The sequence below is a fragment of the Archocentrus centrarchus genome, chromosome 24 (genome assembly GCF_007364275.1).
Source record: "Archocentrus centrarchus isolate MPI-CPG fArcCen1 chromosome 24, fArcCen1, whole genome shotgun sequence".
Taxonomy (NCBI): domain Eukaryota; kingdom Metazoa; phylum Chordata; class Actinopteri; order Cichliformes; family Cichlidae; genus Archocentrus; species Archocentrus centrarchus.
Genome location: NC_044369.1, coordinates 13,834,110 through 13,851,236, shown reverse-complemented (window position 1 = coordinate 13,851,236; position 17,127 = coordinate 13,834,110). Strand labels below are relative to the sequence as shown.

Below are 17,127 nucleotides of genomic sequence, written 5' to 3'. Positions count from 1 at the left end.
TATTATGTCTAATCGTGTGAAAGTAAGGCAATAATAATAATTTTGATAATCAAATTATCTCCCTTTCAAGCGCTTGGAGTATGGAATAGCATATGTTTACATTTTAGCAGCGGGTACTTTATATATCCTTCATCTGTATTATAGGGGTAAAATGAACAGGTCTGTGTCTGTGATGTATCTGTGATGTAATAATCGATCCTCTTGCCAGTTGTAAACAAATCTAGCTCAGGGTGACAGAGTAGCGTCAGCTGAACCTCAGCTGATCGGAAGTTCGGCGCGACGGCCCTTCAAGCTAGCGATAGTTAACGACAGAGAATTTAGGTGGTTTGCTTTCAGAATAAAAGCTACAATTTTGCCGTTTAGTTCTAACAAGGACAACAGTCATGCATGAAAATTGAAAACATAAACTATGTAATCTTTAAATACAGATGCGTTATCAAATCGGGGAGTATTTTTACAGAATTTTGCATTTTACGGACCAAACAGTCGCCAAAAACTTATTTTGAAGGCCAGCAAAGCAACGTGCATATTTGTAATCTGACTAAATTCACACAATCCCCAAGCTGCTAGAAGGACAGGGAGACATGGCTGAAACCATAGCTGACACAAGAAGGCTTTATACCAAGCCTCAGAACTTAAATGATGCGTATGGACCTCCGAGTAACTTTCTAGAGATTGATGTGAGCAACCCTGAGACGGTCGGGGTGGGTAGAGGCAGATACACCACCTATGAAGTCAGACTGAAGGTGAGCCTGCCTTAACAACTGCTAATGGCGCTAGCTTTTAAGCTACATGCCTAAGCTCGCTAACGTGTCTTTTCTGCAGTGACGGAAAGTTGTTATTTCTTGACACGGCGATTGTTGCCGTTACTAAGACATTCACAAGGTCAGTATTTAAATGTGTGGACCAATAAGAAGTGTCAGAGTGTTCGTTTCTAAACGAATTGATCGACGTTTGCTAGGAGGCTAGCAGCATTTATCTGTCCGCACGGTTACCTGATGATACGCTATCTGGTTAACGTTGGTGGTATAAATAAAGCAGTTTGCCCCCCCCATGCTAATTACAATGCCATTTAAAGCGTTTGACAACAATGTTAACAAGGACACTGCACATCTGTTTGTGTTGACGGCGACATCGTCCCGGGAGAGAGGGGTGTGTGTGTGTGTGTGTGTGTTTACATTAGTTTCAAGTGTTTTTCCACATCAGCGTAACCGCGCGGCTGAAACCAGCCTACAAATAAACTGCAGTTATATAACTTCTGTTTAAGCGAAACTAAAAACCTTCCGAAAGAGTTAGTGCCTTTCTGAACAGTTGATCTGTAGCCACACCCCATTGTCTGACTGCAAACCGAAGATAACAACATTGGTCACACTTAATGACCAACCTGACGTGAAGACTGGCCCCATGACCAAATGCTCCGCTGGCACATCATACGAAATTTTTTTTTTTTTGTTTTTTTTGTTACAGGATTTTGGTTGTTTTAATATTTTTTGTTTGCAGCTTTTCTGACGTGAAAAGTCATCAGAAGCCACGCCAAGCAGTATGGGCCAAAGGAGAACATACATTATCGAGTCAGCTTCTCTGGAGCTGGAAGGACAGGATGCAGGATGCTGACTGATCCTGTCCAGCCCCCCTCTTCTTACAATACACTTCCTTCCTCCAGTGTATAAAGAAGAACAATTTTTTTTTGTCTCAGAAAAAGATATATATATATCATATATTATTTGTTGGTATAAATGGTTTTTAAATGTGAATTGCTGGGATAGCAGCTAAAATGTAGACATGTAACAGTATTGTTGAGCAATAGGTGAGGAGAGTAACAGTTAGACAGTCACAGTGATTGCAAAACACATTCTGTGTATTTTTCTGTCATTGCAACTTTGTAGCCAGTTGAAAATCAGTCTTGAATAGCTGAGGTCAGCTGATTCCTTTTGGTGCTGATACAGATTATTAGCAATCAGAATCAAACAATTAAAATTAATATTTGAAAACAACAAACATTTGCAGTAGACATTTAAATTTTTAGTGCCAACATTAACTCCAACACTAACTTCAGTTGAAATGCTTTTGTTTCTTAAAACTGTTGCAATATAAAAACAACTAAAAAAGAGCAAACTTAAGTTGTTGAGGAATTACAGACATTTTTATACATGGTTCCCATTTTCAGAAGCTCAAAAGTAATTTGATAAATTACTTACAGGCATTGCCATGGCCAGATGAGGCCTGTTCCCTTGTTACTCTATTACAAATTAAGCAGATCAAAGCCCTGGAGTTGATTCTTAGGGTTGAACTTGTATTTGCTAGCTGTTCACTGGAACTCTTAATATGAGGTACAAAGAGATGCTGATGCAAGCAAAGGAGGCCATTAGGTTGAAAAACCTAAATACAGCTATCAGAGATGGCAGTGATTGTGCTGGGCAACACCAAAAGCCTGAAAGACCACAGAATACAACTAAAGTGGATGTTTCCATCATTAAGGAAAACAACATCTAACCAAGTCAAGAACACTCTCAAGGAGGAAGGCGTATCATTGTCTACAGTCAAGAGACGCCTTCAGGAATGTAAATACAGAGGGTTTACAACAAGGTGCAACCACTGGTTGCACTCAAGTACAATTAGGCCTGATTAGACTTTGTCAGAAAACATCTACAACAGCCTGCACAGTTCTGAAAAAAATATTTGATGAGATGAAACCAAGATGAACTTGTCTACACTTCAGTCATTCTGGTAGAAGAGGAAAGTATGGAGAAGGCGAAAAACGACTCGTAATACAAAGCATACTGCATCTGTCAAATACTGTGGAGAGTGTGTCATGGTGTGGGCATGCATGGCTGCCAGTGGAACCGGGTCACCGGTGTTTATTGATGACGTGACTGCTGATAGAAGAAGAATGAATTGTGAAGTGTACAGGGCTATACTCTCTGCTCAGATTCAGCCAGATGCTGCAAAACTGGTCAGACAGCACTTCACAGCATAAACAGATAATGTGCATTCTTTTTATTTACTGAAGACGGAACTAAAGGTAAAATGGTAGCAGTAAAGGTCTGGCAGAGCATCACAGGGGGGGAAACACAGCATTTGGTGATATCCATGGGTTCTAGATTTCATTACTTTTGAGCCTCTGGAAATGGAGGACTATGTATAATTCCTAAACAGTTAATACAATACTTTTGTTATAAACCCCCTGAAAGTTTACATTTCAATCACACCAAACATGCTACTATTAATGAATCCCTACTTTTGAACAGAGCTGCTACTGACCTACAAAATAATAATTTCAATATAAAATGAAGGTTGCTTACCCCCTTATTAGAGCTTTAAATCATATTAAATGGAAAGTGGAGTTTGCTTGGTTGTCATTAAACTAATGATTTTAATAGTTGCTTAGAACAATGAAAAGTTTGAACGTCTGTATCTAAGTGACAAATTAGCAGTCTGCCTGTGCTGATTAAAAATACATAATCTGGATGTAAACTGCACAGCGAGCAAGTTAAAGGACCTCGGACTGTTTGCTTCAGCTAGTGCTGCTTTTGTCAAGAATGAATTGTCATGCCTACATCAGGGACTGTGTGATAATGCAGAGATATAAAAGTGATTATGTGACATTTAGGCACGACAAGGTGACCATTAGATTCATAAAAAACCCACCTGTTAGCTGGGTTAGACATGATGTAAACTTTGTGTGTGTATATATATATATATATATATATATATATATATATATATATATATATATATATATATATATATATATATATAATTGTTTTTTTTTTTATACAGTATTTTCAAAACTTGAAGTGTTTTAAAACCAATTTGTCAATTTTGCCACACAAGCCACATAATTTTGTATAAATGTAACTATTTTTGGACCTTTTGTGTTTGATTTTAAATACACCGACTGTCAGTCAGTAGGCTCATCTGATTGCTTCATCTGCTAATCTATAAATTGTCATCTCAGTTGACTGACACCCCTGTAGTTACTGGCCTGGAGTATTTAGATTGGTTACCAGCCCTCAAGTATTTGGTCGTTTTCCTTTACCTTTAAGAAACGGGTTGAGAGGAGAGAAGCTGTCTCCAGGCATTAGCGTTGAATATAAGGCTACTGTACTTGATTAGCGTGTAATAATTAGCATATGCGTGTAATCAGCATTATTGTGCACCTCATAGCCCTGTGTGACCCTGCTTTGCATAAGACCACAGAAGAAGCGGCGCATCCCTCACTTCTCAACAAACGTGGTGTCAACTTAGCTTTGCTTCTCTCCTTCTCCTTTCTTTAGCTTTCTTTGGAAGCATTTTACTTCATCTCTAGCCATTAAAGAGTGTTTGCCACAAAGCCTAGGCCTGGAATGCGTAGTGTTTGCTTTGCTCTTTCTTTGCTTTTTTTTTTTTTTTTTTTTTTTTCCTCTTCATGCACCTTTCTTGTAATATTTCAGTATACTTGAAATATATCGTCTCATTAGTCTATACTGTTTCTGTTCATAACCTTTTCCCCTGTTCTCACTGCTGTCCCACTATCCACCCCAAAATCGAGAGGGCTCTTGTGGTCGCACTGAGAGAGAGTCTGCCTAATCCCCTCATTGAGAAAAGAGAAGAATTGAACCAGGCCAGGGTGTGGGGGAGTTGGAGCATTTACTCCCCATCCTCACCCCCCCCCCCCCCCCCCCTTCCCCCAATGGGAGGGCAGAAAGCTACCCCCTCACCAGACTTCATCCCATTGCCCACTTTTCCCATTTCACTCCCAGCTGTGTGCAGTCACTTTCCTGGTTCATACTGTGTCACCATTGTCCCTGTGATAACTGAAATCATGAAGTTTGCTCTGACTCTGCTTAAATATGAGTCAGCTTATTCATTTGGCTTGTGAGTTTTGTGTGTTTGGCTTGTGGTGTTTGGATGCTCACAAATTTAGTGGTGAGACAAACTGTTTAAAGATTGTTTATGGTGGCTATGAGGCACCGTCACTTGTTGGCAGATGGACCCGTGTTTGAAATTAATGGGATCAATCTCCCTCTTTCAGTCAGGTTTTTTAACGAAGTGGAAGCTAAGTTCATTCCAAAGGGGGGCGGATGTCTCATTTTTGCCTGAGCAGACTTGTAATGTCTAGGGTCATGCTGACACAATGGATAACTGTTGTGATCTAAATCCCTTCATTTTAAGAGTAGTTTTTGAAATAGCTTATGGTTGCTTTGTTTTTTTTCTGCTTCTGCAGAAGTTTTTCATGTTTTAATGGAGAGAGTTTTTCCTATCATATCATATCCCCTTAATGTTTCTTTTTCTTTCTTTTTTTTTTTTTTAAGTTGTGGCTGGTTTATCCCCCCCACCCCACAAGCAGCATAGTGTATTTGTTTGGACCCTCAGCAAACAGGGAGTTGGAGCTGGAGTGTTGGGATGGGTGTATGCATGTGTGGTGGGAGGAATGGATGATGGATATTATCAATTTCTCGTTTTTAGTTGGTTCCCATCTCATCCAGAGAGCACATTCAGGGAGCGAACTTTGGGATCTCACTTTGTTTATGGATAGAGTACATAAAAGGGCTCTTATAGCTGTGTCTCTCACTCTCACTCAGTCTTTTACCCCTCCTCTTCTCTTCTCCCATAGCTTCTCCCTCTCTTTCTTTCTCTTTTCCATTTGGGCATCAGGGCGAGGGCGGGGGCTTTTGGTCATTAATAAAATGGGGAGAGATGGTGTGTGTGTGTGTGTGTGTGTGTGTGTGTGTGTGAGAGTGTGTGTGTGTGTGTGTGTGTGTGTGTGTGTGTGTGTGTGTATTGGGGGAGAGGAGGGGAGGCTTGTCAGGCACAGTCAAGTGTAATCCAAAGTCTACAGCATCCTCTTCGACAACTATTTTAATGGAAATGGGGAACATATTGTATCAAGGCTACCATATCCTACTTGAAATGACAGTATCAAAAGTGGGAGTTGATACTATGGCAACAAAGCAGCTTTTTGCCAGCTAGGCGAGTCGGAGAGAGGGTAGGCTGTCAGGCCGCAGAGGCCGGCAAGCGAGGGAACGAGTGAGAGAGTACATGGAGAGGCGAGAGCAAAAGACCCATAGCCCCAACTCTTTTGTTTGCGTTTTTTTTTTTTTTTTACCATTTTGGAATATGATGCAATGAGATGGTATTATGTTGCCATTTTTAATGCTATTATTCTGAAAGGGGGACTATATGGGAGGGGTGTGAAGGGGGCACGGGGGAGCTTTAGGATGTGCACTCTCAAACTTGACTTAATCCATCCTGCTAAAAGCTAATGCATGGTGGCCTTGAACTATTCTCTCAGGAGATGAGTGATCTTTGTCCCCTCTCTCCCTCTCGCTGTTTTTAAGGGTTCTACCTCTTTTCAACCCATTTTCAATGAGCCTAAGGTATTGTGTCCCACACATTATGAATCACATGCTATTCCTATGGAGCGTAGATTGCACCTTGAACACTCATAATTGAAAGTGAACCAAGCAGATCCACTTGGAAGGAGGTACACGTAGCTTTATGCTCCTATTTTAATGATGTCTAAAAATCTATTTTTCCACCTTTGCTTTTAATATGGCCATTAATTTCTCATTTCTATATTTTTGTATGTTTGGAAATGTCACATTTAGCTATTTTCTCTGGTCTTCCTCTTTTATCTGTTCTTTACAAAGTCAGGAAGGTTTCTTTTTTTTCTTTCTTTCTTTCTTTCTTTTTTTTTTTTCTTTTTTTTTTTCCATTCAATTAATGAAATGCTAAGACCTGACTGGGTGTGGGCTGGTCCCATGTTCTGATCACTACAGGGGTTAGTAAGTTGAGACACCCTGGTCCTAACCTCTAACCAGCCGTGAAGAGAACAGAGGCTGGGGAAACCTGATCTTTGACTTGTAGAGCTCTCACGCACCGCCTCTTTCTATGTGTTTGTGCAAGAGAGAGAAAGCGTGAGTGAGACCTCTCATTTTTCTGTTCTGTCGTTTTCGTTCCTCCCCTTGTCCTGCAAGGCCAATCTCTTAATCACAGGGTTATGGAGGGTGAGGGAACTGAAAGGCCAGGTGACTTTCTTTCCTTCCACTCACACTGTTAGCTTCATTGTCTTGAGATAAGCGGTCCAGTTCCAGTGTGCATACAAGCAGGCTCGAATGCTTTCGACTATTATATTTACTAAATGTGCGACTGGTCAAATCCTGTGCGTAACACCTGTGCCTGCATACTTCATCTATGTCAGTGTGTGCTCGCACATGGATAAGTGTTTTCTGTGTTCACGTGATGGGATTAAGAGTCACGGCGGTGGCAGATTACCTGTAACTGTGATCTGTTGTGGTGGGGATTAACTTTGTGGCGCTCCATGCTGTGAGGTAACATGACGCAGCAGGGACAGACCATGGTGAGAGGAAAGGAGAGTTAATACTAGAGCAGTGGGGTGATAAAGCTAAGATAATCCACTTCTCCTGTGACCTGAGTTTGAGGAGGAGTGAGGGGATCATTGACAACTTCACCTGGAAAAAACTTGAAATAATTGAAAAAGGAAGTTTTCCAGGGGGGGTTGAGTCTCACAAAAAACAAAACAAAACAAAAAAAAAAACCCACAGTTGAAAGAGGGAGTGGCAGATATTGTACCCAGTGTAAGGAAATACTCCTACAATTACTACAAATGTCACCTCAGCCAGGTTATTTCACTTCCTTTTATATTTTAAACACAATAAATGTGGCCTTATTTTTTGAATCTTACAAATTTCCTTTTGGGGGGGGGAAAACCCTGGCTAATCCCAGCTTTAAAATGATCAGGTTTAAAACCCCAATTCCAAAAACCTTGTTATCCTTTGTAAAATGTTGATTAAAAACAAAATGCAAAGGTTTGCAAGCATAGTTTATTCACAATATAACATAGAATATATATATGATGTTTCAACTGAGAAATTTTTCAAGAAATTTTTCAATTTCATGTAAAATCTTTGCTTTCTTTGAATTTGATGGTTGTGATATCTCAAAAAAGGTGGGGCGGTGCAACAAGATGCTGGAAAAGGAAAACAGCTGGAGGAACATTTTGCAGCTTACTGGGTGATCCAAAGTGTTGAAATTGCAGTGGTACAAAAGTAATAGGACGCTTGGTAGTTTCAAGGTTAGTTCATGCACAAGCTTGCATGTGGTGCAGAATGACTAAGAGTCAAGAGTTTCCATTTAGGCTGACTGAGGTGGAGTTGTCTCAGTATTGGCAGTAAAGTGATAAGATAATGAGGATGAAAAGCAAAAATCAGTCAGATTAAATAAGTTGATTAAAAAAAAGTCTAATTAGCAGCAGCACACAGGAAACTGGAAAACTTCATGGAAAAAAGTCTTCTTAAGCCTTACTTTCAGGCAAATTCAACTTTTTAAGCCATTTTATCAGATTTAACTAGTGATTATGTACAAATTAATTTTTTTTTTTTGACTTGGTGACCACTGAAAATGCAGTTGGGGTTCTCTCATTCTTCACTTAATTTCTATGTAAGCCTTGTAAAGTTGGCCGAAAATAACTTATAGTGGCCTTTACAGTACTTTGAGTGTCTCTGTGATACACACAAACGGTATCTCTTTCTTGATATGCACGATATTGCCGAAAGTATTTGTTCGTCTGCCTTCACACGCATATGAACTTGAGTGGCATCCCATTCTTAGTCCATACGGTTTAATGTGATGTCGGCCCACTCTTTACAGCTATAACAGCTTCAACTCTTCGGGCAAGGTTTTCTACATGGTTTAGGAGTGTGTTTATGGGAATTTTTGACTACTCTTCCAGAAGCACATTTGTGAGGTCAGACACTGATGTTGGATGAGAAGGCCTGGCTTGTAGTCTCCACTCCAACCAAAGGTGTTCTGTTGGGTTAAGGTCAGGACTCTGTGCAGGCAGGTCAAGTTCTTCCACACCAAGCTTGCTCATTGATGTCTTTATAGAACTTGCTCTGTGCACTGGTGTGCAGTCATGTTGGAACAGGAAGGGACCATCCTCAGACTGTTGGTTTTATACACTTGTGGCCATGGAAGTGATTGGAACACCTGAATTCAATGATTTGGATGGATGAGTGAAAACATTTGGCAATATAGTGTATACTCTTTGTTACATATGAATATATTTAATTCTCTGTCCCATCTATTGTGTAAATTAAACATTCAAACATAAATCCTTCTGCATTTATATAATTGAACATGAATGCTTTAACTCCGTTCAGTTAATGTCTACAGGCAGTACATGGGGTGTGTTATGACTTGGTGAAAAACTGAAATTACAGGTTGATTTTTTTTTTTTTAATTTTTTTTTTAAAGAAAAGAAAGACCTAAAAACTGGGTAGAAAAAAAGGCAAAGAAGTGTAACCAATTAGAAAATGGTTAAGCTAAAAGTAGGAAAGAGTCAGCTGAAAGTAACCTATAGGATAAACAATCAATATAGTTGGCTAGATTTATTGTAATGTTAAAATGGTAGGCAATATTTTAAAATAACATTGAAAGGTTTGATAAATAAATTAGGAAAATACTGAAATACAGGACCAGTCAAAAGTTTGGATGCACTTGGTGTGTCCAGACTTTTGACTTGTACTGTATATTTAGCTAAATGTAATATAAATATAATATGGCTGGAAACATTCTGGTTCTGCCTCGAAATGACAGTATGAATACAAAGTTTCCTAAATAGACCAAATGCATGAGAGGCACTGTAACCCCCATTTGGAAGATGGTGGAATGTGTTGATGATGAAGGGGTACTGGAGCTCAAATGAAAGGACAGTGTGTCTCCATGAGTCCAGATCCTAACCCAATCATCAGCTCAAGAAAATTATTGTATGTGATTCAGTAAACTGCCCAGGTAGCGTTTATTTTACAGTTTTACATGAAACCAGTTGTGGTTGACGGGCGACCCTCTTCATAGTTGCTAAGGTTAGGGCAGATGAGTTTGCTCTTTCCCACCAAATTTTGGTGGGGATCCATAATTTTGAAGGCCAAGGAGAGGACAGAGCAAAGAGGGAAAACAAATACCTGTGTTTTTCCCATTGAAACACCACAAGAGGAGTCTCAAGGGCAGAAAATCTGACTTATTTTTGCAGATCAAGGGAAATAAAAAGGAAAAAGACTGAAAAGGAGAGACCATGAGAGAGAGAAAAGACCACTCCTGGTCTTCCTCCTCTTCAATTAGTCTTGCACTGAGCAGGCAAAGCTTCCAACCTCTCTAGTTTCTCTGCTCCTTCTTTATGACCACATACACCCCCTCCTTTCTCTTTTGTTCAGCCATTTACTCAGCCTTCTAGTTAACTCTCCATCCCCTTTACCGCACACAGTCACAGTCGTCTGCTCATCGATCAGTCTGCTGCTCACGCTGTATTCATGCTGCACCTACTTGCTCAATTGCTTTGCTCTTGTGATTCCTTCTTCCATGAATTCTGACCCTCCGTGAATGTAGCCTGCCAATGAAATGCTCATTCACTCCCTCCTTGTTTGTACATTGTCATGGGATGGCCATGTGCTGTCAGGACTAGTGAAGAGCTTTGGCATTGTGCTGTAATGTGCTGTTTGCTTCAGTGTTCTCTGTCAATGTCGAAACATCTCCTCTTTTTAAAATGAAATTCACTTTCAAGTGCTTGTCAACAGCAACTTAGAATTATGCACACATCTGTGTGTACGCACAAAAAATGGCAAAACATTCTGAATGCGGTAGACCTTGGTGAGCAAAACGTGATTTTTATTTATTTATTTATTTTTTCGCCTTGAGCCCAGTTTCAATTTTCTGCTCAGTTTGGTTCGATTTGAAGGATAAATTTTTTTCCCCCCTCCTTTTTTCCCTATTAATAAAGTCAGAGTAGATAACATAAGGCTATGTCCAAAACCAGGTCAATCAAACCTCCTCTGTTTTTTCCAAGTTAACACAAGCTCTCCCTACAGCTTTTAAGTGATCATTTCAGGGCTGCAGCTATTGATTATTTTAGTAATCGAGCATTCTATTGATTATGCCATCGAGTAATCGGATAAGAAATATTTTTGTCTTAATAATGAGAAATAATAAATATTCAGAACAGACAAAACACAGGTCTTTAAAAATGAACTGCTCATTGGTTTCCATTTTAGAAATTGCAGTGTTTTTTTAGTTTAACTGCATGCAACATCTGTCAAAAAAAAACAAAAAAAAAAACTAAACCTCTTCCAAGTATTTTTGTGCCATATTAAAATCCTATTTTTTTTTCTTAAATGCAAAAATAATCACAAATATTGTAATGTCAAATACAATAAGGTATACATAAAACCGAAACTAAGACATAAAGTAAAATGGCCTTTACTCTGTCCTCTTGGAAGGCTTTTTTACATAAGTAGGAAAGAAAAAAGACTGCTGACAGTATTGTACCCCCGGATGAGGTAAATCTGTTGTGTGTTCATGTGTATCTGTTTTTTTACATGTGTGTCTGCATGTGCTAGTCAATGAGTCATTATGTGCGTCTGTAAGCCTTTAAAGGAGCATGAAGAAAAACGAGAGTATCAACATTCTCAGTCTTGAGGTTTCTCCTGTGCTTTGATGCAACGTTTCCGGCTGCAGAAAACAGACGATCTGATGGCGTACTTGTTAAAAAAATTTATGTTAATAATAATTCAGTTTCCAACTCAACAGGACCAGGTCAGGCCCTTGTGAATTTTTACTGGTCTACATAGAAAACAAACTTTTATTTTAAAATATTAATATTTTATATGAATCTAAATCCACAAAATAATAATTCTAAAGCATTGAAATAAATATGGTCTAGTACACCCCACATCCCCCTTTACATTCACCCCTGCTTCTTGCAGTTATCCTGCAGTTAGCAGGACAGCTGCGGACAGCATTCAGCAAGCTGCTTACTTTAAACATCGTATCAGACTAAGCGTTAACACCCTGGGAGAAAGGTCAGATGTTGACCATCAGAAGAATTTTCACACCGGAACAAAGAAATAATGTTAGCTGGTAATTAGCTGGTATGTTAGCATAGCGACTAGCAAAACTCTCCACCGACACCAAGGGGCAGGCTAGATCATTTCCTGATATTCATATGATTGCCACAAATCTTAGTTTTGTTTATAGTTGTTACATTTTCTTAAAACACATTTCCAGTAAACAACAGTTTTAAATCTTGGTGAGTATGTATTAACTCCTGGGCCACCATTGCAACAGTACAGATACTTTCCAGTTGTATCAATCAGAATTACCCAGCACACTTGAAATAATAAAGTCAGCTAATTATTGTTTTTAATATTGATTAATCTGCCAGTTATTTTCTTAGCTGATTGATAATTTGATCAAGGTGGCACACCTTGATGGTACAGATGGTCAGAGATTCACAGATTGTACAGAGGGTGTTGTTGAAACAGTTTAAATGTTGAGACTATGCAAAAAAATGTTAAAAATTTGATGTTTTTGTCTCCGGATGGGGAGGTTTTGTCTTAGTGGCGACACCTGTCATTCAGGAGAATACTGCAGCAAGTACTCGCACCCTCAGTACTGGTATAAGTGATACAGAGCTGTGGCGATGTCACTGTTGGCACGCAAAGCGACCAATGTGGCGGCCACAATTGGGCCATAAATCTGTGGTAGGCTGGCGACTTGTCCAGGGTGTATCCCTCTCAGCCAGCTTGGATAGAATGCAGTCCCTGCGACACTGAAATGGAAGAGCAATTAAGAACATGAATGGATATTAAATGTCACACTGTAGTGCCCATCGCAAAGATGTAGGGTAATGTCTTGTGTTTGCTTGTTCAATCTGTCCAACAGTCAAAAGTAAAAAGCAACTGGTTTTCTGTTTATTGACCATTTATCTGCACTTCAAACTAAAACAGTCATGATTTTGTCACACTGTTGCACTAAATCTGTATTGTTACTTACATTGTTGTTTAAATTGGTATCATCATCAAATCACTGGAACAACAAAGTGTCTTAATAAGGTATGTGGGACCACCATGTGCCACCATACCATTCACCATAAGATTAAATCTCTAAAATCACCAACAAAATATATTGTCTCATTTGGTGTTTTGACGATGATGTCAAGAATCTCCCATTTGTGTTCCATTACTATGAGGTCTAGTACCTGCAAACGCTAAAAATTAGGATTTGCTTCATTCTCATCAGTGTGTTCAGTGACCACTTCTGTGTTCTATGAATGGGCACATCATCATCATCATCGTCGTGCTGACACTTCTCCCACAGGATGACTTTTAATGGTTTTGCAGTGATCTGTCCCTCTAAGAGGACAAGTGGACTCAGATCGGCAAAATGCAACGAGAGGTCACAGTGAAAAAGCATCCACACAAACTTGATTTTACTGACTAGCGCTTGCCAAATGGTTCAATCGATATTTCTTGAACTGAACTTTCTGAGCTTTGCTTTGAACCATTCTGACCTACCTGAAATTTTCTGAGCATATAGGAAGCTTTTTTTTTTTTTTTGAAAACCAGTGATTTCTTTGAATCACAGCAGCCAGGGTTTAAGGACAGTTTCTTTGTAAATCGGGGCAGCTCTTAAAAGTGACACCTATAACAGCCTGCCGCTTGTGTTTGTCCACAGACCAACCTACCCATCTTCAAGCTGAAGGAGTCTTGTGTACGGAGGCGGTACAGCGACTTTGAGTGGCTCAGAGCGGAGCTGGAGAGGGAGAGCAAGGTGAGCCATTGATGTGAACTCCACACAAAGACTGCTGGAATACTTAGCTTATCAAATCAGGGTATAACATTGACCATGTCTGCAGTGTCTTGCTGTGAAAGAAAGAGGAGCTTTTGTGTCTTTATGTTGTTAAAGAACATTTTTTCCTGCCTGGATTCAGTCCATAAACAGTCTCAGAAATGACACAAAAACAGGTGTTGACAAAACCATATTTAAACAGTTTGAGTTGTTCGTTTCTTTTTTTAAATTTTTTATTTTTAGTTTATTATAAAAATGAAAAACTTCTTTAAAAATGATGCTTGTTTAACTTTTCTTTCTTTCATTTTTTTAATGGGGAAACCTCTTATCTCAGGTGGTTGTACCGCCTCTCCCAGGAAAAGCTCTTTTCCGGCAGCTTCCTTTCCGAGGGGATGATGGCATATTTGATGACTCTTTCATCGAGGAGCGGAGACAGGGTCTGGAGCAGTTTCTCAATAAGTAAGCCTGTCCACATCTCAGTCTTTATCCATTCTTCCACAGTGCGTCCATGAGGTTAAAACAATTTCTTCTGAACAATTTCTTCTTTGCAGCTGCAGTCATTTTCTGCTTCTGCCATAGCTAGGTTTTAAAACATTTTTTTTTTTTTTAAACTCTGAACAATGAAACAGGTTGTGCAATAAGTAGATTCAACTTTTTCACTTCTCTTCATATTGTTAACAAACTGAACCCTCAGAGACGAGCAGGTCTTTTTTTCTTACTATCCTCCTTAATTCTCCTTTATAATTACCTTGCAAAGGACAAGAACAACCAAAGAGGACTCAAGTGGGCACCCCCACAACATAATTTTTCCCACATTTGTTTTGTTGTTGATGTGTAATTTATGATAATTGCAGCTCAAATTACAGCGCGTGGTTCCATGGGATGGTGTGTGCACCTCTGCTTATTTTTGATCCAGCATGTCCTCGTTTTCAGCTGCGGAACAATAAAAGTTACAGTGTGATTGTAATTATTTGCTTTGATTGCAGACTTGGCCATTATCTTTGTTTCATGTGCAAATGCATCAATGTTTCCTGTTGGAATATTAAGTGTGCAAAGACAGTTGAGAAAATTAAAATCCATAAATGTTTTTTTTTTTTTTTTTTTTTTTTTTTTTTTTTTTTTTAAAGAAGACAAGAATGTGTTGGTAATTAAGACCCCCCCTCCCCCCCTTGCTTTCTGTGAATGAAACACTGCTGTTAATCATATTATTGTTCAGATTTAACACCGGCTGATGTGGCTGGCAGCATTGTTTAATCTGTGATTGAGAGCATTGTGAAGAGGAAATCTTTTGGAATGCTAAACATGATTATCGCTGCGAAACAAGTGAGGAGGAGGAGAAGAGAGCGATCTTTTTTCTTTTTTTTTTTTTTTTTTTTTTTTTTTTGATAGGCTAGTCAAACATAACTCTGGCTTCAGGTAAGAGAAAAGGGCTTAAATCTGCAGTTTGATGAGATTGTCATCATGCTCCTCCTGCATCTTCTCCATGTCAACATTTCCAAACCTTCTAAACAGGATTTGTTGGTGATCTTTCCAGTGACTGCCCTCGTATTTGACCTGCGACCTATTCCCATTGCTGCTTAATTTGTATGAAATATTTCCCATCCGAGGTTAAGATGCATGCATACAGTGTGTGCAGTGTCATCATGTTGATGCATTCTGATGAGTTTGCCGTTTACAAAAAGAGATGTTCAAGGGTCTCAGGTGCACTGGCTCATTCTCGTTAAGCTGCTTTGCGTCATCTGAAGGGATATTGAGGGAAACTCGATGTCAGAGTGGCTTTAACAGAGCAAAACAGCCCCAAACATGCAGTATTTTCCACAAGAACTACAGTGCTGATTGGGGAGGGGGGTTATAAAATATTGATTCATTTAAGTATATCATACCAGGATATAAATATTTTTGAGAACACCACATAAACTAGAGCCTCTTGCCTGACCTCTCAAACTGGAATTTGAGTAATTTTGTCAAATAATGGAAAGAGACTTGTAGTCTTTGCTAATTTGTTATTTGGTCATACAGAAGAAGCTTGTTGTGACTTTTATTCTAGGTTATACACTTTGCTCATTTCTGAGTCAAGAGGGGAAGAAAGATTACTACTATGTGAACAGTTTTTGTGACTGACATTCACATTAACTCACATCTGTCAACACACTGGTTTAAGTTGTAGTGAATGCACAGTTATGTGGCAAATACAAATAATTGATACTCTTTGCCCATTAGTGAAATCTACTGTAATCTACTTTAACTGTAAGGGTCTCAAATCCATACTGTACACTAAATCTAAGCACGTTTGATTTGAATACTCATCTGTCAACATGCATATTGTATTTGTATGTTTTACAGTATATAAACAGAGATGAAGAATAATTTGCAACCAAAATCCCCAGCTGAGCTGTAGCGTTTCACTTTATAGCTGCTCCCAAACCTTTGAGTTTTGGGTTTGCTGTTGATGGACACTCATCATCCTTTCACAAGAGAAATTTTTAGAGTTGCAATTGTTCACATATGGTGACTTTGGGAGCACCTCATTGCACTCGTCCATTTATTGTAGTGTTTGCAGTTCACTCCCAGGTGTCCATGAGTAAGATACTGAACACTGAATGTAAAGCTACTTCTAATGACTGATTTACTAAATACAATAAAAGTTAATGTGGCTATGGGTGAGTGTGTTCAAACTTTTGACTGGCTCCGTCTATCTGATTCAAACACAATTACACTCCAAGTCAGTTTTTAAAAAAGCATCGTAGTCATATGCAATTATGTGTTACTAGAGTGTCTCACTGGTTTGAAATGCTATAAAATATATGACCACTTTATTGTGCAGGCCTTAAATAGCCCATTAAAAGTTTGATATGTTGCTTTTTTTTTTTTTTCTTTTAAAGAAAAACATGCATACAAAAGGTGGCATCCCTTAGATTAGACCTACATAAAAAAGAATTCCCACACTTGTCCATTTCAGGCATTCATGCTAAATCTTTTCTGGATTTCTTATGCTGGTTCTTATTTCTTAATACTGTTTAAAGTTTCATTCACCTCATCAAGCTTCGTCTTTGAATATCCACTCAGGCGTCAGACCTGCCTTTTGCTTTTGTTTTTCAGAGTGGCCGGTCACCCTCTAGCTCAGAACGAGCGATGCCTGCACATGTTTCTACAGGAGGAGTCTGTGGACAAGAACTACACCCCATCCAAAATCAGACAAGCCTGAAAAAGAAAAAAAAGAAAAGGATGGCTCTGCTTGGCCTGGTCTCTCTCTCAGCCCTGCTCAGCCTCGCTTGGCCCAACAACCCAAAGCTCTTTTCACTGCTCCAGGTTTCTCTCAAACAAACATTGCAATGACCCCCCCCCCCCCCCCCCCCAAAAAAAAAAAACCCAAACAAACAAAAAAAAACATGTAATCCACTTACTCTTTTAGTTTAATTAGTTATCCTGATCGGTGTTTTTCACCTTCAAACTGGAGTCAAGAATGTTCGACACGTAACTGTGGTTGAAAGTAATTTATAGCAA

General features: G+C 39.1%; 1 protein-coding gene across 1 annotated transcript; it reads left to right on the top strand.

Annotated features, from left to right (window-relative positions):
* The first annotated feature begins 524 nt into the window (after nt 1-524).
* On the top strand, nt 525-16,972 carry snx3 (sorting nexin 3). Its single transcript, XM_030721267.1, has 4 exons — nt 525-746; nt 13,510-13,605; nt 13,958-14,082; nt 16,723-16,972. Exons 1-4 carry the CDS (start codon nt 585-587, stop codon nt 16,826-16,828), a joined length of 489 nt encoding a protein of 162 aa, XP_030577127.1. The 5' UTR covers nt 525-584; the 3' UTR covers nt 16,829-16,972.
* The last annotated feature ends 155 nt before the right edge of the window (nt 16,973-17,127 follow it).

What these genes read in the sequence shown, in the direction of transcription:
- snx3 (XM_030721267.1), top strand. Translation starts at nt 585, where the DNA reads ATGGCTGAAACCATAGCTGACACAAGAAGGCTTTATACCAAGCCTCAG. An exon ending in AGCTGGAGAGGGAGAGCAAG is followed by an intron (nt 13,606 to 13,957) that starts GTGAGCCATTGA and finishes CTCTTATCTCAG; the next exon opens with GTGGTTGTACCGCCTCTCCC. An exon ending in CTGGAGCAGTTTCTCAATAA is followed by an intron (nt 14,083 to 16,722) that starts GTAAGCCTGTCC and finishes TTTGTTTTTCAG; the next exon opens with AGTGGCCGGTCACCCTCTAG.